Source organism: Salvelinus fontinalis, chromosome 1 (genome assembly GCF_029448725.1).
Source record: "Salvelinus fontinalis isolate EN_2023a chromosome 1, ASM2944872v1, whole genome shotgun sequence".
In the NCBI taxonomy this organism is placed as follows: domain Eukaryota; kingdom Metazoa; phylum Chordata; class Actinopteri; order Salmoniformes; family Salmonidae; genus Salvelinus; species Salvelinus fontinalis.
The window spans coordinates 23,865,685-23,885,257 of record NC_074665.1 but is presented as its reverse complement, the minus strand read 5'-3'; the positions used below and the strand labels follow the sequence as shown (position 1 = coordinate 23,885,257).

General features: G+C 42.4%; 3 protein-coding genes across 8 annotated transcripts in view; 2 read left to right on the top strand and 1 right to left on the bottom strand.

Annotated features, from left to right (window-relative positions):
• The window catches only part of LOC129845909 (src kinase-associated phosphoprotein 1-like), a 37,313-nt gene extending 36,958 nt beyond the window's left edge, over positions 1-355 (top strand). Inside the window, exon 14 of the mRNA XM_055913892.1 lies at positions 216-355. The gene's annotated coding sequence lies outside the window, so the exon portion shown is untranslated. The remainder of the gene's footprint in view (positions 1-215) is intronic.
• Positions 93-12,178, bottom strand: LOC129845665 (uncharacterized). Of its 4 annotated transcripts, none has more exons than XM_055913632.1 (7): positions 11,843-12,178; positions 9,991-10,049; positions 9,516-9,602; positions 2,803-2,903; positions 2,585-2,680; positions 2,162-2,383; positions 93-1,612 (listed from the first exon to the last, which is right to left on the bottom strand). In XM_055913632.1, exons 2-7 carry the CDS (start codon positions 10,015-10,017, stop codon positions 937-939), a joined length of 1,209 nt encoding a protein of 402 aa, XP_055769607.1. In that variant the 5' UTR covers positions 10,018-10,049; positions 11,843-12,178; the 3' UTR covers positions 93-936. The 4 variants fall into 4 exon arrangements, with proteins under 4 accessions (XP_055769607.1, XP_055769682.1, XP_055769544.1 ...); XM_055913707.1 differs by lacking the exon at positions 11,843-12,178 and adding an exon at positions 10,666-10,871; XM_055913569.1 differs by lacking the exon at positions 11,843-12,178 and adding an exon at positions 10,416-10,870.
• On the top strand, positions 11,215-19,565 carry LOC129845980 (chromobox protein homolog 1-like). 3 transcript variants are annotated; one of them, XM_055914002.1, is made up of 6 exons: positions 11,215-11,419; positions 13,097-13,181; positions 14,301-14,724; positions 14,841-15,003; positions 15,093-15,187; positions 18,840-19,565. In XM_055914002.1, exons 2-6 carry the CDS (start codon positions 13,127-13,129, stop codon positions 18,976-18,978), a joined length of 876 nt encoding a protein of 291 aa, XP_055769977.1. In that variant the 5' UTR covers positions 11,215-11,419; positions 13,097-13,126; the 3' UTR covers positions 18,979-19,565. The 3 variants fall into 3 exon arrangements, with proteins under 3 accessions (XP_055769977.1, XP_055770028.1, XP_055770075.1); XM_055914053.1 differs by having other exon boundaries at positions 11,224-11,419; positions 14,517-14,724; XM_055914100.1 differs by having other exon boundaries at positions 11,226-11,419; positions 14,541-14,724.
• Positions 19,566-19,573: the final 8 nt, after the last annotated feature.

Genomic DNA, 19,573 nt, shown 5'->3' with positions numbered 1-19,573 from the left:
GAACTGATACTGTATACTGGTTATTGGGGTGGGATTGGTGTAGTGTGGGGGATCACATTTTACTCATTTGTCAGGAAGAATGATGGTTCAAATAGGATGTTAGGTACTACATTTATTTCTCAGAGATCAAATCATATTTCCACAAAATAATGTTTCAGGAATGAAACTTGTTTCTAATTACAGAAATAATTTCAGCACAATTCTTGTGCTTTTAGGTGGAACGACACTCATCCCTGTTTGTTCAAGCTGAACCCAGAAACCGCCCCACAAAAGCAACACAGAATGCCTAAGGGAACGCATGCAGGATGACACTATTTTCCCCCAGAAGTTATGAATAAAACACAGTCAACGTTGATTGCATGATAAGTTGTCTTGAGTAACTTTCACCCACTCCAAACTCACATTTTAACAGCATCATAGTTCTGGATCACACAGCATTCAGAAGGCATGTGAATTAACTGCCAAATTATTTGCCACATCAATGCCATTTGGGCAACACAGCCGGTTGAGTTAGACTAATTCCCTCTCAGACTTTGACACCATTGGTCCGCTGAGCATTGTGTACCTCAGGTGTTATTTCTTCATGTGAGGGATCTTGGTTCGTTTCGGGCTTTCGAATGTCTGTTCTTGAGGACTTCTTCTGCCTCTGTGGTCTGTTTTGTGATGTCCCTTCTCAGGAGCTGACTCCATGTAGCCATTTGTCTCATGTCCTTGTTGTCGTTCTCCTTATTACTCCCATCGGATGTTGTAGTCTCCCCATTCCCAAGACTCTCCCCGTCCTCTCCATTAATTTCCTCGTCACTGTGAACCGCTTCTGTTGTGTCCAGCTGATTATTTACTTGTTGAATGTCGAAGGGAGTCTTCCCTTGGGTTGTCTCATCACCACTTTCCACCTTGAGATGAGTCATCGACTTCTACCTTTTGGGTTGCAACGTCTCAATTTTCTACCTCTTGGGTTAAGTCATCAACACTTTCCACCTCTACGTGGGAGTTGATCTCATTCGTGTGTCCTTGGCTGTCCAGCTCAATGGCTGTTACTGTGTCTTTGTCGCTGTCCCCTTCTGAGGTTGTTTCTTGAGCTTCCTCCGCAGGGTTAAGGTCCTCTAGAACTGTCTCCCTTAGGCCATCTTGAGGGGTTTCCTCATGGATGTCTAGCTCTGGGCTACTCTGTTTGGGAGGGATGTCTGTATGGGTCTCCTCAATGACCCTCTCATTCTTCACCTCCGTTACACACTCCTCCTCCAAGCCGGTGTCCTTTACACAGTGCGCTTCCACAAGAGTCAGCTGTTGACAATCCCCTTGGTGGTGGATCACCTCCTCATGGTCGAGCCTTTCTGGGGTAGAGTCTTCATGGCCGCCCCACTTAAAGATAGTCTCCACTGGGCTGTGTGTCTCCAGGACGGCCTCTACCTGGACTACATCGTGGTCCTCTTGGGTGACCTCTGAGGAAGGGGTCTCACCGAGTAACTCTCTCAACTGTAACTCTACAGCGTCTATGTCATGGGGGTCAGCTAGGAACTTCTCAGTCCATTGGCCCTCTGGCTTACTGGAGGTGAGGTTCACAGGGGTGAGGGGCTCTTCACATTGCAGGGTAGGTAGATGAGGAACACGGCTGTGGGGAACGAGAAGGCCATGAAGTAACAACACTCAACATGACCTTTATACTGACATGTAAAACCTGAAATGCAAGTGTGGGTAATGAATTGACGCGGAGACTTATTTTTCACTTTAAAATGTATGTAAAAAAAAAAATACAATGATTGTAAAGTTAAACAAACCATAAAACTCTATGCACAAGGACTACTTAACAATTTCCACAAAAAGCCCTTTACTTGAAGAACAGTGCAGATGCAAAGATTGGTAACAGAATGGCGGTTTGTGCCATCATTCTATTACCAAACATTGCATCTGCCGAGATTCAATCCAATTGGCCCTTTTCGGATAGGCACCATAAAGGCAATATTACCACGGTCGCGGAGATCGCATTCAAAGTGAACGCTGCAGATGTTGGCTCAATCGGAAATTAGTTATGCGGACCGGATTGAATACTGGCCTAAAACAATGTGTTTATTGAACACACTCAAGTCTATTCGGGCACTACAACTCATTTGTGCCTGTGTGGACAGTTGTGCTATTTGATCTGTTGACACTCCAGTCTTACCTCTCCATGGACTCATACGGAACTGGAGTAAGACTCGGGTCCTGGGCCGAGTCCTCTTCTGGAACCCGGCCCTGATTGGATGAGCCGTAGGTGAGGATGGCCTCTGTCACCGTGTAGGGGGTGTGGCCCTGCACACAGTCCAGGATGTGACCAACCGGCAGTTGGGTTTGCAGGAAGAGGTGGAGCTGGCTATCTGACAGACACACTGTCATGCTACACACTCTGAAGAAAGACAAACAACGTACGCCAATGTCATGCTCAATGTTGGGGTCTCATTTTATTTGATTAGTCATGTGAATTTTTTTTTTTCCCTTTGTGCTCATTTCAGGTGTGACAATATAATGACCAATAGAGGGAACAACCAAGCACTATAATTGAAATGGTGAAGTCGTAGCTAATTATTAACTTAGGAGAGGAACTGACTTGTCCAGAAAGGACTGCAGGCCTTTCCTCCTCTTCTCAAGGAAGTCCTCACCACTAGAGGAGAAGAAGGGCTTGCTGGGCAGGTCTGGGACAGGTCTATAGGACAGAGAATAACCCATAGCTCACAGAACAGGACAGCTTCACATTAAAAGTTTCAAATGATTTTTTTTTCTACAAAAGAGTTAAGCCATGCAGATTGGGGGACATTGCTGATTTACACCAAGCCAGTGTTCTTCTGCATCCTCTTCTTGAGCCAGACAAACTCACTGTAGCGCCGGCGCACACATGACGTCTTGGCCGTGAAGGCCTTGCTGTTGGTCTGTGAGTAAAAAGAGAGGGTGCACCATAATGTCCTGTGGATACAGACAATACCAATGGGAGATATGGACAAAAAGTCACTGTGATAAATTGATCAATGTTGCACGATAGCGATAAATACAACTTTTTACTTCCCATTAGCGGCAGGGCTCTAGACTGACCTTTTCCAGTGCCAAGTAAGACATGAAAGAATTTAGCTATTTATCTAACGTTCAGAGAACATTGATGGATATTTTGATGTGCAACATGTCAAAATAGGATTCAGAATGAGCTGATTTATTTTTGGCTCTTTACAGATCAATATGCCTGCATATTTTTGGGGCATATTGGTCTAGGATATATGCGACATAATTCACCCACCTGAAGAAGCGGGAACTCAAAACACATGAGCTAGATTGCTAACTAAATATGATATTGGTGCTGGATAGCCTTGTAATTGATCGAACAGTAATTGTAATGTCAAACAAAAACGTTCATCATCTCCATTACATACTCTGCCAAGTGGTGGTATTTCCTCAATATTGAGTACCATTGAGTAACAACAATACTCACGAAAGCTGAGACTTGTATCTTTAACAGTAAAAGTTTTAAAAAGAGTTTGGTCTCAATTATATTTTTTAAATGTTGCTCAACTTCCATATGTTTGTGCTTATCAGAATGCATCTCTCCTTTCATTTCGTGCACAAAGGGGGAGAGGGAGTGAGAGCCAGCAGCGATACCAGGACAGGCCAGATATTTTCATTGCAGGAAGTAGGATAAATGCACATTACTGTTGACCTAGCCTCATTGAGAACCAGGCTTCCCTAATTGGAAAGCTTGGTGAAGTCAATGGCACAAAGTAGCTAAAAAGGGGAAGAAAACACGGTGTAAATCAGTGACGGCTCCCAACACGTCAAACCAATCAACTGCCTTGCTTGGGCAGAAAGTGTTCAAGCCATACAGTTATTGGTTCAAGCAGAGGAGTTGTAATGCCTCCTACTTGATTTTGTCTATAGAGCACACCTCTGGCAAAACAGAATTACGTTTTTCCTCAAGGTTTTCTTCCATCTTCTGCAATGTTGCAATCTAGCACACGCAACAACTCTGCAAAATGTGTCCCACCCGGTCGGAAAACAGTGACGAACACGCAGCACCCCTTCTACGGGTATGTGGGGGAAGGGTTCTTTAAATGTAACATTCAATATAAATTCCAGCAGACAATTATAGCCGTTTCGGCTAATGCAAAATTCTCCTGACCTTCAAAGTAGGCGTGAATTTGAGGTACGGCTAAGCAAGACTACTGTTGACCAAATAATGTTAAACAAAATTGCTTCGGTAAGAGGGCAATGTCTGTGTCAGTAATTTTAGCTTTATCGTCCCAGCTCTAGCCCAACCACCTTTGTCCCTAGTATTGATAACTATTTGGAGAACAAAATTGACATTTACACTGGGTATACAAAACATTAAGAACACCTGCTCTTTCCATGACATAGACTGACCAGGTGAATCCAAGTGAAAGCTATGATCCCTTATTGATGTCACTTGTTAAATCCATTTCAAATCAATGTGTATATTAAGGGGAGGAGACAGGTTAAAGAAGGATTTTTAGGCTTTGAGACACAGATTGTGTACGTGTGCCATTTAGACAGTGAATGGGCAAGGCAAAACATTTACATGCCTTTGAACGGGTTATGGTAGTAGGTGCCAGGAGCACCGGTTTGAGTGAAGAACTGCAACACTGCTGGGTTTTTCACACTCAAGTTTCCAGTGTGTGTCAAGAAAAGGTCCACGACCCAAATGACATACATACAACTCGAAACAACTGTGGGAAGCATTGGCATCAACATGGGCTAGCATCCCCGTGGAACGCTTGACACCTTGTGGAGTCCATGCCCTGACGAATTGAGGCTGTTCTAAAGGCAAAGGGGGGTGGGGGAGGTGCAACTCACTAATAGGAGGGTGTTCCTAATGTTTGGCATACTCAGTGTATATTATTTTGTCGTTGTTGTACATTTGCTGTTGACAGTGCACAACAACGTAGCAGGATTACCCAACCAAAATCACCACAATTTAGCACTTAACAAAATCTGAAGTGTCAGCCAGTCTTGCCGCAGAACGAGACACAGCCTGCTACAGAGAAGCCATTTAGTCTTGAGCCATAATCCATTACCCATTGAACTGATGGCTTCTCATTGATAACATTCTGCTCTAGAAAATATTAACGTCTCTCCTAGGACTTATTCTGCTTTTATCAGGTAGTGCTTAGACAACAACTTCCCCAGTGACTGTGCGTTCTTACCCAAACCAAAAGACTTAGATTAACAGTGACCTCCACGCTAAGGTAAAGGCTAGAAATACAGCTACCACTGAGGGTTTCTCATTAGCAAGGTTTCCATCCAATTAGTGACAGATTTATGCAAATATTCTAAAATGCACATAAAATCTGCATAAAAACAATGTCCACCATTTTCCCACCAGAGATGTGTTTCTATCAAATGTCCTTGTTGCGGGTATAAGGCTTTGCGTGATGCCGTAGTGCACATAAAATTCCACGTACCTACCGAATAAAAAATACATGTTAGGGCCTCCCAAGTGACGCAGTGTTCTAAGACACTGCATCGCAGTGCTAGCTGTGGCACTAGAGATCCTGGTTCAAGTCCAGGCTCTGTCGCAGCCGGCTGCGACCGGGAGACCCATGGGGCGGCGGCGGCTGGGTTAGGGGAGGGTTTGACCGGCCGGGATGTCCATGTCCCATCGCGCTCTAGCGATTCCTGTGGCGGGCCGGGCACATGCACGCTGACACAGTCGCCAGTTGGACGGTGTTTGGTGCGGCATTGGTGCGGCTGGCTTCCGGGTTAAGCGGACATTGTGTGAAGCAGCAGTGCGGCTTGGCTGCGTCATGTTTCGGAGGACGCATGGCTCTCGACCTTCGCCTCTCCCGAGTCCGTACATGAGTTGCAGCGATGGAACAAGACTAACTACCAATTGGATAAGAGGAAACTGGGGGGAAAAAATTGATTTTGCAGATTTTATGTACATTTTAGAATATTTGCATAAATCTGTCACTATTGGATGGAAACCTAGATAATGAGAAACCCTCAGTGGTAGCTGTATTTCTAGCCTTTTAAATAAACAATAAAAAATAAATTGTTAAATGGGTTTCCATCTGATGGTTTTGTCACAAAAAAAGTTTCATATAGCCAGGGTTTTACAATAACTTTCCCACTGGTGTCACCAACTTTCTCAGTTGATGGCACCAGCACATGATTTGGTCACACAACATCTTCGCCGCTACGTGCTGATAATGACCTGACCCGTGTCCCATACTGTACATGCATTCCATACAGAACCAGGCTAATAACATCTAGCCACCTTTTACATTAGCATGTTCTTACATGGATTTAGATATATTTACTCAAACCTACTAGCCCAAACAGAATTTCTAATGGCCCGGACATTAGTTATTTTATAAATGCATTTATTTTGGGAGATTGCAAAATAACAATTTTCATTCAAGACAGGATAAATATATTGTTTCAGGTGATAATAAAACATGTTTTCTTTAGTTACTTTTTCCTCAACTTGTTGCTCTAACTTTATAGCAAGTCAAGCTAGCTTGGTGATGAGTTGACTAGTTGAATCAAGTGTGTAGTGCTAGGGCAAAAACAAAGATGTGCACCCCTTTGGGTCCCCAGGACCAGGATAGAGAAATGCTACAGTAGGGTATTGAAGCTCACATCCTCTACCATTGAATGCATATCAAATTGAATAATTTCTGTAAATCAGTGCTGTGATTTTCTCACTCCATCCTGCCAGCAATGGGTTGGGTCAACCCTTTCAGCACTGCAGCTGTGCTGCCACTGTAGCACAAGTTCACCTTAAAAAGTTTGCATTTCATCACCTTCTCATTGCCATACACGACTTCACCGCTGTTGCTTCCCTGTCTCTCGCTCTACCATTTTCACATTTGTTAATGACCATGGCGTGCGGAGCGCTTTATATCCAAGGCAAATCATTTGAAAGATGCATATCTCCTTCTACTAAACACAAAAAGCATTGTTGCATTAGGTATTTGTTTAATTTCCCCTTTATGATGTTGATGATCAGGGCCTGTGGTAGTTTTTTGTGGTAACTGCACAAAAAATAAACACGACATGTAAAGTGTTGGTCCCATGTTTCATGAGTTAAAATAAAAGATTCCCGAAATTTTCCATATGCACAAAAAAAGTATTTTTCTCAAATTTTGTGCACAAATTTCTTTACATCCCTGTTAGTGAGCATCCCACCTTGATATGCTACACCCGTCAGAAGCTGATTAAACAGCATGATCATTACACAGGTGCACCTTGTGCTGGGGACAAAAACAGGCCACTCTAAAATGGGAAGTTGTGTCACACAACACAATGCCACAGATGTCAAGTTGAAGGAGCATGCAATTAGCATGCTGACCGGAGCTGTTGCCAGAGAATTTAATGTTGATTTCTCTACCATAAATTGCCATCAACATCATTTTAGAGAATTTGGCATTACGTCCAACCGGCCTCACAACCGCAGACCACGTGTAACCACGGCAGCCCAGGACCGCCACATCTTGCTTCTTCACCTGTGGGATTGCCTGTGACCTGACTGCAGGTTGGTGTTGTGACCAACTTCAGTGGGCAAATGCTCACCTTCAATGGCCACTGGCACGCTGGAGAAGTGTGCTCTTTTTGCATGAATCCCGGTTTCTGTACTGGGCAAATTGCAGACAACGTGTATGGCGTTGTGTGGGCGAGCGGTTTGCTTGTGAACAGAGTGCCCCATGGTTGTGGTATGGATTTATTTAAATTGACTGATTTCCTTATATGAACTATAACTCATTAAAATCTTAGAAATTGTTGCATGTAGTGTTTATATTTTTGTTCTGTGTAATTTTGTAAAATAAAATTATTAAAAAAGTTTTTTCAGTAAGGGATGTTTTCTAAAAGTTAATCATCCCTATGTCATTTAATCGTTGTCACCCCTAGTGTGTTCTTACCCGAACCAAAAGCCTTGGATTAACGGTGACATCCATGCTATGCTAAAGGCTAGAGTTACCGCTTTTCAAGGATGGTACACAGATGCATACAAGTAGTCCCACTACAACCTTCGCTGAGTCATCAAACACACATGCCTCTTTTTGCCGCCACTTCCTCTTTTGAGTCTAGGGATTAGAGCCTGGTCCGGAGTAAGCAGATTGTCTAGAGCTGCCAACTCAAGTACAAATGTTCATCCAAATCAAGGTTAGTAATCGCTGTTTTGATGTCCAGAATCTGTTTCGGTCGTAGGAAATGATGGCCGAGACATTACGTAAAAAGAATAAAAGTTAAAATCAGCGTAAAAAAACAAAACACAAAATAGGAGAATTGGTCAGGAGCCTGTAAGACGGATGACAAGACGAACTGCAAGATTCCATTGTGTTTACAGAGAACAAAGTCAACACTAGATTGTCAAGCAATTTGAACAAAGCCGTCCAATGTTAAAGGTAGACTCAGCAAAATAACGTTGCCACGAGCAGCAGCGCAGATATTGAGATGAGCGAGATGCAAGACTTCGCTCTCACAGTCACACAGTATCAGTACTGTGTGACATACAGTACCCTTGCATGTGCAAGGGTTCGCTTCATGCTGTTACAGTGTGGTAGCCAGGGAACCAAAACAGCGGACAAGTTGAGACTCGCGCTTCAACGCTCTTAGTTTTTTCGGCGGAAATTGACCCACTGCGGTTTACTTTCTGCATCATGTCGCCGAGTCTACTTTTAAGCATCCAGTTTCTCCAGCTAGCCAGTGCAAAACTTGGTTATGGCTTCGAGAATAAGTCTACATCAAAATAGTTTGATGCTGGTTTAGCTATTCATCACCATGAGCCAAACATCATGGCGAGAGCAAAGTCAACTGCAGAGATTAACAAAAGGCACATGATCGTTGTAGAATTTATAACAAATATGTTTACCTCTGAGGAGTTCTGTAAAGCATATTAATGTATTCATAGTGTAATTTGTCTAGTTGATCATACAGAGTTTATTAGTATTTAGAAATGTAACTTCGATGTAGTGGGAAACGTCATGTGTATAATGTGAATTGAAAATAATTTGGCCTTGAGCTGTGCCTCTAGCGCCCGAAATGATAAGCAGCCAGCAGCAAATCACATTTGTGCTGTGCGTGAAGAGGATAATGGACAGCTATGGAAAACGACCAGTTATTATGTGGGAGTCATGTGCTGGTTGGAAAGTATGTATAGAACTTTCTGTAACATTCATATTTTAGTGCATTTTCTTATGACACTTCTGGTTTATAAACGTTTGAAAGTCAAAGGTTTTGTCTCAGGTTCTGTTAAAAGGAAAATGATTAGGAATAGAGTACAAGATCTATCCTTCCATCACCTCCAGCATTCCAACCCACAGGCCATCCACTTTAGTGACATGTAGGTTAATTTGGTGATAGATGAGTCAGGACCAGGAAAAACAAATTACTACTATGACAAATGCACATAATGAGTAAAGAAATGTCAAACTAGCCCTTCCCGATGACTTGGGATCTACAGCTCTAATAAGGACTAAAGCACTCATTGAGACAACTGCTTCTTTCTCAAGTTTAGACAGTGAATGGACACTCACGTGTAGGAATATCTTGAAATCTACGTATGAATTCCAAGACCCGTCATTCTGAACCCGAGGATCTTGGACTCGCACAGCAACAAACTCCTGCAGAGACAAACAAAACACTGCTTTCACTAACAGAGGGAGCTGCAGGCAGTTTGTGTAGTTAAATTGGTGAATCAACAGCTTGCAAAGCTAGGAGGAAGTGATACAACAAGGTGTTGATGTGTCCATGTCATGGGGACAATCTCAATTGAGCATCCTCTCCTCGCCTCCTTCTCAAAACCCATTGGAGGATTAGGTCAGAGGGGCAGGACCTTTAGATTTCTCATCAATGGATTTAGATAAGGAGGCGAGGAGTATGCAATTGAGATTCTCCCATAGATGGCTCGACACTACTGTATATCCTTTTTTCAAACAACAGTTTTGTTTACCAGAGTATACAGTGGATTAAAGTGTCAGAGTAAATGGGAAGAGAATGAGGGTAACTTACATCTTCTTCGTGATTCTTAATCATCATTCAGAGTATCTGTTAATCCCTTGGAGTGCAATCTGTGTAAAAAAAAAAAAAAAAGAGTATGTTTTTAGTTCCACCTCTAAAAAAAAATTTCTCGGCTACTTTGCTGCCTACGTAAAAGAGGTATTGAAATTGGAAGCAAACATCTAATTTCGATCGGGCTCTAAATTACATATTTTCGTGATTCTTAATAATCGTTCTGTAGGCTACGCTGCACATGATACATCTGCCAAACAAAGAAGAAACCACAAAATGCAAGAATCAATATCAACGAGTCAGCAAAGGGGGAAAACTCTGCCAATGCTTCTCTTCCACAGGTGGCACCTCTCACCGCTCACTAAAGCACTCAGTCACATGAGGACAACGGTTCAGGGCCGCAATAATCTTTGTGAAAAACGTACCCATGGATAACATCTCAAATGCAGTTAGTCTTTTGCTTCTCTTTGCTGTTAGCCATGGGAACAGAAGATTGAAGGAATTCATCCCCACTTGCCCTTTGCCCTCAAGATTACCCTCCTCGTCTTGATAACACAGAGACGCAATAGGTTTAACTCCTCCACCACTAACCACTCCTGTTTAAAAAAAAATATTTGGCTGTAGCCACATTGTAAAAACAAATGTTGATATAATTCAAAAGTCACTGACACTAACGTTTGTTTACCCATACTTCCTTGCTAGACTAACAAACTGATGAATCATGTTTTGGAATGACAACTTGGGCTAGGCTAGCTGGTTACTTTCATATGTAGTCAGGGTACATTTTAAACGTCTTCTTAAAAATGTGTTTTGAAAGAGCCACAAATAATTAGCTAGCTAACATTAGCTATTCAGAGTTGAGCGCTCCGAACGATATTTAGAAATACTAATTCTACTAAAATCATGCCTTGGCATCAATTGAGACGCAATTTCCGTTTCCGGGCAAACTCAAAGCCTTTAAATAAATAAATAAACAGTCGCCATTTTCCCTTCATGATAAATGTTACAGCGCCGACACTTTTGACTTTATTATCTAAAATATTATGGACAGGAGGAAATCATACACATTTAGTAGAAAATGCTGTGTTAAAATCGAACATGTTCGAGCGGGAGCGGATAGATACCGCGCTGGTACACTCACTGAGCAGATCGACCGACTAGCTAATCTCTAAATCATCTGAGACACCTACATGAGATAATTTTGGTTACGTTGGGAAATCCACACAATGTAGAATCGATGCACGTGTACAAAGAATTTTTGAGATCGGAGACGAAGGGGGCGGACACGATATTTAGCTTACACAAACTCATATTTGATTGATAATAAACTAAAACACATTTATAAGAAATTATAACCCAGATTATTTTGCTAATCATATAAATATTTGAACACCGACACTGTTTTTCCTCTCGAATAACTCGTTTTGAGGTGAGTTGCATTCTATCCTTGCTAGTCTTCGCTACCTGCACATTTGTGTTGGGAAATAATGTAATTATAGCTAGCTACAGCGAGTATCTTGCCAACTACATAAATATAAGAATGCATTTCTATATACATTGCGCTTTGTTACATTAACTAGCTAGCTAACACATACAGAATATGCATGCTAGCGATGCTTTTGTTTTCTATTGAAACCAATATGGAGGAAAGTGGCGTGTGTTACTAGTACTCGAGAGCTCGCCCGAATCGGGGATGAACCGTGGCTCTGTAAATGACAGGGAGCAATAGTAGCTAGACCGCTAGCTCAGTTTTCAAACGATATTAAACCATTTTTTGGCTAACTGATTATTTGCACTCTGGTCAAGCATGATGCCGTATCACCACAGAGTTTCTAAACGATTTTTGGTTCACCTCGTATTGTAGCCAGTGTTGCCAACTATTTTTCAGTTGGGGCGGTAGGTAGCCTAATGGTTAGTGCGTTGGGCCAGTAACCGAAAGGTTGCAGATCGAATCCCCGAGCTGACAAGGTAAAAATGTGTCGTTCTGCCACTGTTCCTAGGCCTTCATTGTAAATATGAATTTGTTCTTAATTAACTGACTTGCCTAGTAAAATAAAACAAATCAACTATTTTTCAGTAAGAATCTGTATTGGCTCCTTGTCTTGTCGCTAGTTGACCTTTTCCGCGACAACGTCACAGCACCAATTTAATTTGCTGTGGCACAGCTGATTTTCCCCGGGTAGCTTTTTTGTCCCCTTTCCCGCCCCCCCCCCCCCCCCCCCCCCCCCCCCCCCCCCCCTTGTGATTCTCTGCCTGTGTGTGCGCGCCGTTACTGTGATTTCTGTTCCACAGACAACTTCTCCCACTCTCGTTTGCGGCATAATTGTCTGGGAAAATTCGCTAAAGCTATCAAAACTCCCCCAAGGCTATCTGAAAAGTAGCTGCATTTGTCGCTAGACTCTTTTACCAATAAAAGTCGCCGAAGGTATCTAAAAACTAACCAAATAGAGCGACTAAGTCGCTAAATCAGCGCCTAGAAGGGTTTTGACTAAATTGAATAAATCTTTTGCCAGATTTGACTTTTCGTAATAGGTTAGGAGAACGTACGTAGCAGGTTAGAATAATTAACGTAGCAGGTTAGGGTTAGTTAAAATAGCCAAAAAGCTGCATCCCTTCTAGTTTAGGACCTCCTAGTGAGCGTAGTTTTTCCTCATGTAGTAAAATGACAAACAACGTAAAGGGAATAATAGCGCCATCTTTAGGCCGGTTGGCCTACTCGTATTGTAATTGGTTACTTGCCCTCCAGTTGTTTCACAGATTGAAGGATGTGTTTTTACTCCATCTCCTGCATGATGGCCCCAGTAATTTTGCGAGCTAGCTACCGCAACATCTGTGGTCAATTGAGCCCAACAAAAAAAATGTTGCTGCCTGAGGCCACCCTGTCTGTATTCTTGTGCTTTTCTCCAGCACTGTACTCATTTGCTATTAGAAATTTGCACACTGGTACTCTTGATGCACATCCATTTTCATTATCTACAAAAGGGCGTTGAGCCCTGTAAAAATGGTGTAGACATTCATGAATCGCTTTCTCTCCAATGCTATTTTTTAATCCTGTCTACCTTGTTGATTCCTGACCCCCATCGCCCCTACTCTTGACGTTGACCAGGAACCAACTGCTGGTCCTACGGTCTACCTGATGAGTATGAGCGAGTCTACAGAACCTTCTAATGATGCTCCCACTCTTACTGAAGGTCTTATAACATTTTTCAAATATACAAGCCATTTCTCTGTTTCTGTCTGTGTGGGGTAAAGGTGATGTAGATGTTTTTGCAAAAGTCAAGCTGCTATTTCTACTAACAAATCTTCTTCTGCAGCAGTGGGTAAACATAGGCGTTTATAATTTCTGTGTGGCACTCCGTGATGTTGTGAGTTTCCCATCTACCTCTGTGTTTCACTGAATTACAGTATATAGTTTCAAAAGGTGATGCTACCTCTCACAAGACGCCATAGAGCTTAGCATCTTTAGGCTTTAAAGGGGCAATCTGCAGTTGCTACATACATTTTTGGACTTATAAATTAATGCTATACAGTCATGACTGAAGTTATTGGCACCCGTGGTAAGCATAAGCAAAAAAGACTATCAAATAAATAATACAAATACTGAGCTATATTGTATGCAAAAAAAGGGAACATTTTATACTAGTACAATTGTTCAGAAATTGATTGAACAAGTAATAAAAAAATGGGTTCTTTTCTGGTGTGTGCCTGGTCAAAGAGCTCTATTTTCAAAAGGCTCAGTGCCGTTATCCTCGCAATGGGAGGATGCCAGACTATTGAAAATGGGTGGCAATAACTTTGACGTATCTTTTTAGATTTGTTTTATTACTTGTCAAACAAAATCTCCTCTGAGCAATTATATTAGTATAAAAAAAATGATATTTATTTTATAATCTTTTTTGCACATCTTTATCAAGGGTGTCAATAATTTAGGTCATGATCCTACTGTATACCCATTGGTTCTGAAAGAAAATAACTTATAAATGCCCCATTAACTTAAACTGTCTTACCACCTCAGAACCCAAAATATAAGCTTGTTTACTCCAAATGTTATTAAATACTGTCTAGCATCAACATGCTTAAAACTATACTTTTCATATCTTGGGTGGTCAGTCCTTGTAGCATATGAATTTGAGAGTGGTTACATTTCTCCAGGCCCATCCCTTAGCTTTTTTACCAAAACAGAGGCGGGGAATTCGCTTTGTTATTGTTTCAACTGCGGATTACCCCATTAGTGAAAAGTTCAGTATAAGTGTCACCTCAACAGAGTGGCCGTTTTCTGGAGCCGTGATTTGCTGCTCCTGCACCCACAGCCCACATTACCCCTGCATCTGCAGACAACATTCCCCCTGCACCTGCAGACAACATTTCCCCTGCACCTGCAGACATCAATCCCCCTGCACCTGCAGACATCAATCCCCCTGCACCTGCAGACATCAATCCCCCTGCACCTGCAGACATCAATCCCCCTGCACCTGCAGACATCAATCCCCCTGCACCTGCAGACATCAATCCCTCTGCACCTGCAGACATCATTCCCCCTGCACCCACAGCCCCCACCCAGTCTCAGGTGACGATGACAATGCCGGCTGAGAAGACACAGGAGAAGAAGGCAGAGGATGTGGTGCCCGTGGAGGAAGAGGAGGAGGAAGAAGAATATGTGGTGGAGAAGGTCTTGAATCGAAGAGTAGTGAAAGGAAGAGTGGAGTACCTTCTCAAGTGGAAAGGCTTTTCGGAGTGAGTTTCCACAATATCCCTAGTGTGTGGATTGCTTGTATTGACCAATCAAAACACCACTTTCCCTCCAATGCTGTTTTCGGGCTTAATTAACACCTGCCTGTATGTTTATTCAGTGACGACAACACATGGGAACCAGAGGATAATTTGGACTGCCCCGACCTGATTGCACAGTTTCTGCAGAAACAGAAATCGGCCCATGAGTCTGTGGGTAAGAGGAAGTCTGCAGAGACTAATGTGGAAGGAGAGGAAAGTCGACCCAAGAAGAGAAAAGATGACGTAAGTCCTAAAGACCGAAGCATGTACACAGATGCAATCATTTGTCTTTGCTCTGTCACATTGATTGACTGCGATTCACTGTGTTTTAGCCAGAGAAACTAAGGGGCTTCGCTCGAGGTTTGGATCCAGAAAGGATTATTGGTGCCACTGACTCCACTGGAGAACTCATGTTCCTCATGAAATGGTTTGTATAGCCTTTAATCGCCCTATTCACTTTAATTTATTTGAACCTTTATTTATACTGCTTACTAGACCTAATCATGGAGCAGTAGCATGTTAACTCACGTTGTGCATACTGTCTACCTGTCAATTCCAAAACAGCGTAGATCAGCATACATTTCGAGCTAGTCCATGCTGGTCTGATGCTGGTCAAACAGGTCTGACCAGCATGGACTAGCTCAGGAATAGGCAACTAGATTAAGCCGCGGGACGATTTTTGTAGGAGGGCCGAACATAATTATTTGTAAACTGCAAATTGACCACAACTAAGCCCATAAAGAGATTGTTATTTTCAAATACAATCATTCATACCTTGATTACATTGAGACACAATTATCATTTTTTTTCTTTTCTCGTGGGAATACTTGGGAACAGATTTCTTAAATGAAACACATTTTTTGCCAAATTACTGGTGATTTTAATAATTTCTGACTAAACTAAAAAACCTTTAACGCTTACCTTAACCATTTTACATTTCAACTTCAATGGGGTGACGTCCGTTGGACTTTCCAAGGATTCTGTATAGCAAGGACCTTTTTAGAATTTTAAAGCTCAGCAAAGTTCAAATTGGAATACAATGTTAGATATCTTGTTAATTTATACAACAGATTAATGTGATATCACTGTGCGTGCTTTATCTAACAGCAGAACCAAAGGACCTGGATAGCAGTTGCGATTACATTAAAAGTCCATAATTGAAGTGATCAATGCTGTTCAAGATTCTCCACTGATTATTACAGTAATTGTGAAGATCTCCACAGGCCTGCTATTACCTATATGCATGCTATCTTGAACATTCACGCTTCATATGATTACATAAGAAGAAATGTACAGTGCATTTGGAAAGTATTAAGACCCTTGACTTTTTCCATATTTTGGTACATTACAGCTTTTTCTAAAATAGATTTTTTTTTAAATCCCTCATCAATCTACACACCATATCCCATAATGACGAGACAAAAAAAGGGTTAGAAATTTAAAACATGGAAATATCACATTTGCATAAGTATTCAGACCCTTTACTCAATACTTTGTTGATGCACCTTTGGCAGCGATTACAGCCTCGAGTCTTATTGGGTATGACGCTACAAGCTTGGCACACCTGTATTTGGGGAGTTTCTCCCATTCTCTGCAGGTTGGATGGGGAGCGTCGTTACACAGCTATTTTCAGGTCTCTCCAGAGATGTTCGATCGGATTCAAGTTCTGGCTCTGGCTGGGCCACTCAAGGACATTCAGAGACTTGTCCCGAAGCCACTCCTGCGTTGTCTTGGCTGTGTGCTTATGGTCGTTCTCCTGTTAGAAGGTGAACCTTCGCCCCAGTCTGAGGTCCTGAGTGCTCTGTACTTTACTCTGTTTATCTTTCCCTCGATCCTGACTAGTCTCCCAGTCCCTGCCGCTGAAAAACATCCCACAGCATGATGCTGCCACCACCATGCTTCACCGTAGGGATGGTGCCAGGTTTCCTTCAGACGTGACGTTTGCCATTCCGGCCAAAGAGTTCAATCTTGGTTTCATCAGACCAGAGAATCTTGTTTCTCATGGTCTGAGAGACCTTTAGGTGACTTTTGGCAAACACCAAGTGGGCTGTCATGTGCCTTTTACTGAGGAGTGCCTTCCGTCTGGCCACTCTACCATAAATGTCTGATTGGTGGAGTGCTGCAGAGATGGTTGTCCTTCTGTGGTAGGCTTGATCAACAGTGGTAGGCCTGATCACAGACAACGACGAGACAGCCTATAGGGAGGTCAGAGACCTGGCCGTGTGGTGCCAGAATAACAACCTATCCCTCAACGTAGCCAAGACTAAGGAGATGATTGTGGACTACAGGAAAAGGAGGACCGAGCTAGCCCCCATTCTCATCGACGGGGCTGCAGTGGAGCAGGTTGAGAGCTTCAAGTTCCTCGGTGTCCATATTAACAACAAACTAGAATGGTCCAAACACACCAAGACAGTCGTGAAGAGGGCACGACAAAGCCTATTCCCCTCAGGAAACTAAAAAGATTTGTCATGGTCCGGAGATCCTCAAAAAGTTCTACAGCTGCAACATCGAGAGCATCCTCACTGGTTGCATCACTGCCTGGTACGGCAATTGCTCGGCCTCTGACCGCAAGGCACTACAGAGGGTAGTGTGTGCGGCCCAGTACATCACTGGGGCTAAGCTGCCTGCCATCCAGGACCTCTACACCAGGCGGTGTCAGAGGAAGGCCCTACAGAGGAAGACCCCAGCCACCCCAGTCATAGTGTTCTCTCTACTACCGCATGGCAAGTGGTACCGGAGTGCCAAGTCTAGGACAAAAGGCTTCTCAACAGTTTTTACACCCAAGCCATAAGACTCCTGAACAGGTAATGAAATGGCTACCCGGACTATTTGTATTGTGTGCCCCCACCAAACCCTCTTTTTACACTGCTGCTACTCTCTGTTTATCATATATGCATAGTCACTTTAACTATACATTCATGTACATACTACCTCAATTGGGCCGACCAACCAGTGCTCCCGCACATTGGCTAACCGGGCTATCTGCATTGTGTCCCGCCACCCACCTATCTACATGTACATACTACCTCAATCAGCCTGTCTAACCGGTGCCTGTATGTAGCCTCGCTACTTTTATAGCCTCGCTACTGTATATAGCCTGTCTTTTTACTGTTGTTTTATTTCTTTACTTACCTATTGTTCACCTAATGCCTTTTTTTTGCACTATTGGTTAGAGCCTGTAAGTAAGCATTTCACTGCACGTGACAAATAAACTTTGATTTGATCTCAAGGATGTTCAATTTTGAGTCTCATAGCAAAGGGTCTGAATACCTATGTAAAAAAGGTATTTCTGTTTATTTGTAAAAAAAAAATAATAATAAGTTGTCAAATTACATTGAAACAACATTAGTTCAACCAGCTGGTGCCCAGTGGGATGTCTTAAATAATTAAGCACTTTGATGCTGGTTTTGCTGGTCACCAGCATCAGTGTCCAAAACCCAATGAAGGCTGGTCACCAGCATATGCTGGTCTATGCTGTTTTTTTTCAGCAGGGTATGCATCAATGAAAACAACAATAATCCATTGCTTTCATCTCCCCATTCTCTGCATCCTGACCTACAGATGCAGTCAAATATATTTTACATTTTTAAATTGAACCTTTTATTTAACAAGGCAAGTCAGTTAAGAACAAACTCTTATTTACAATGACGGCCTACCCTGGCCAAACCCGGACGACGCTGGGCCAATTGTGCGACGCCCTATGGGACTCCCAATCATGGCCGGATGTGATATTGTTACCCTTGCACTTTTCAATGGAAATTTTTACCTGCAATTTACCACATGCAAACTAAATTAACGAGAATCATTGCCTCCAACCTAGTTGGAATAATTTAGTCCAGAACATTTGAAGTGAAATCTAAATGTAATTTTAAAAATGTCTTGGTCCTGTGCGGTTGTAAATCAAACAAATACACGTGTAAACAACTTTTTTTAGAACAAATTGAATCATGCAACAGTGCCAATATATTTGACTGCATCTGTATGCTTCATGGCGTCACTACAATCCCTGAACTAGCCACAACCTTCCACTTAAGTACTCATCCAACTCGTGGTTCTTTCCACACGGCCTGTTCTTGTAGGAAAAACTCTGATGAAGCAGACCTGGTACCTGCTAAGGAGGCAAACGTGAAGTGTCCACAGGTGGTCATATCCTTCTACGAGGAGCGGCTTACGTGGCACTCTTACCCCACCGAGGAGAAGGAGGACGACAAGAACTAGCCGTTTGGTGTCAAGCTGGTTCTGAAGACTATAGAGGTAGTGCAAGGGCATATGGGTTCTAGGCAGAGGGTCTGAAAAAACAAGATAGCATTTGAACTCTCTTTTTGGCTTAATATCACCCATCAGGTTAAACTCTTATCTGGATATGATCAGTCAATACAGGCAATGGGTTATCTTGAGGAAACACAACCCTGGAAGAAATATATAATGCAGTGTTAATTTTTAAAGATTCACTTCAGTGATGGTTTATTTGGATACTACAAGATAATTTTCACACGGCACACTTGATTAAGAGGTCCAGACCTTTTTGCTATGACATTACTGTAAAGGCAGGTGGAGATGTTATCATTCATAGTGTTGTAAACAGGAGAACAGTGCCATTTTGTCTTTTAACGTAAATGTTTTGTAGCGTTTAGTGCAAAACGATGTTAATCTGTGCTCATTTTGTGACGGTTTTATTCGTGTATTAAGGTAACTTGTTGAAAACCATATCTTTTTACTTTGCTCATTCGTCCATCTTATCATTCTAACATTTTCATAAACAGAACTTGCTTGTCTGTTTTTGGAGAATAAACAACTTTTTGTTACAGTTGTC

Bases quoted from the DNA above. Each gene is read 5' to 3' on its own strand.
- LOC129845980 (XM_055914002.1), top strand. From the start codon at position 13,127: ATGAGTATGAGCGAGTCTACAGAACCTTCTAATGATGCTCCCACTCTT. The intron at 15,004-15,092 runs GTAAGTCCTAAA...ACTGTGTTTTAG, and splicing joins CCAAGAAGAGAAAAGATGAC to CCAGAGAAACTAAGGGGCTT. The intron at 15,188-18,839 runs GTTTGTATAGCC...CTGTTCTTGTAG, and splicing joins CTCATGTTCCTCATGAAATG to GAAAAACTCTGATGAAGCAG.
- LOC129845665 (XM_055913632.1), bottom strand. From the start codon at position 10,017: ATGATGATTAAGAATCACGAAGAAGAT. The intron at 2,904-9,515 runs GTGAGTGTCCAT...TTTTACTCACAG, and splicing joins ATTTCAAGATATTCCTACAC to ACCAACAGCAAGGCCTTCAC. The intron at 2,681-2,802 runs GTAAATCAGCAA...TCTGTCCTATAG, and splicing joins CAGAAGAACACTGGCTTGGT to ACCTGTCCCAGACCTGCCCA.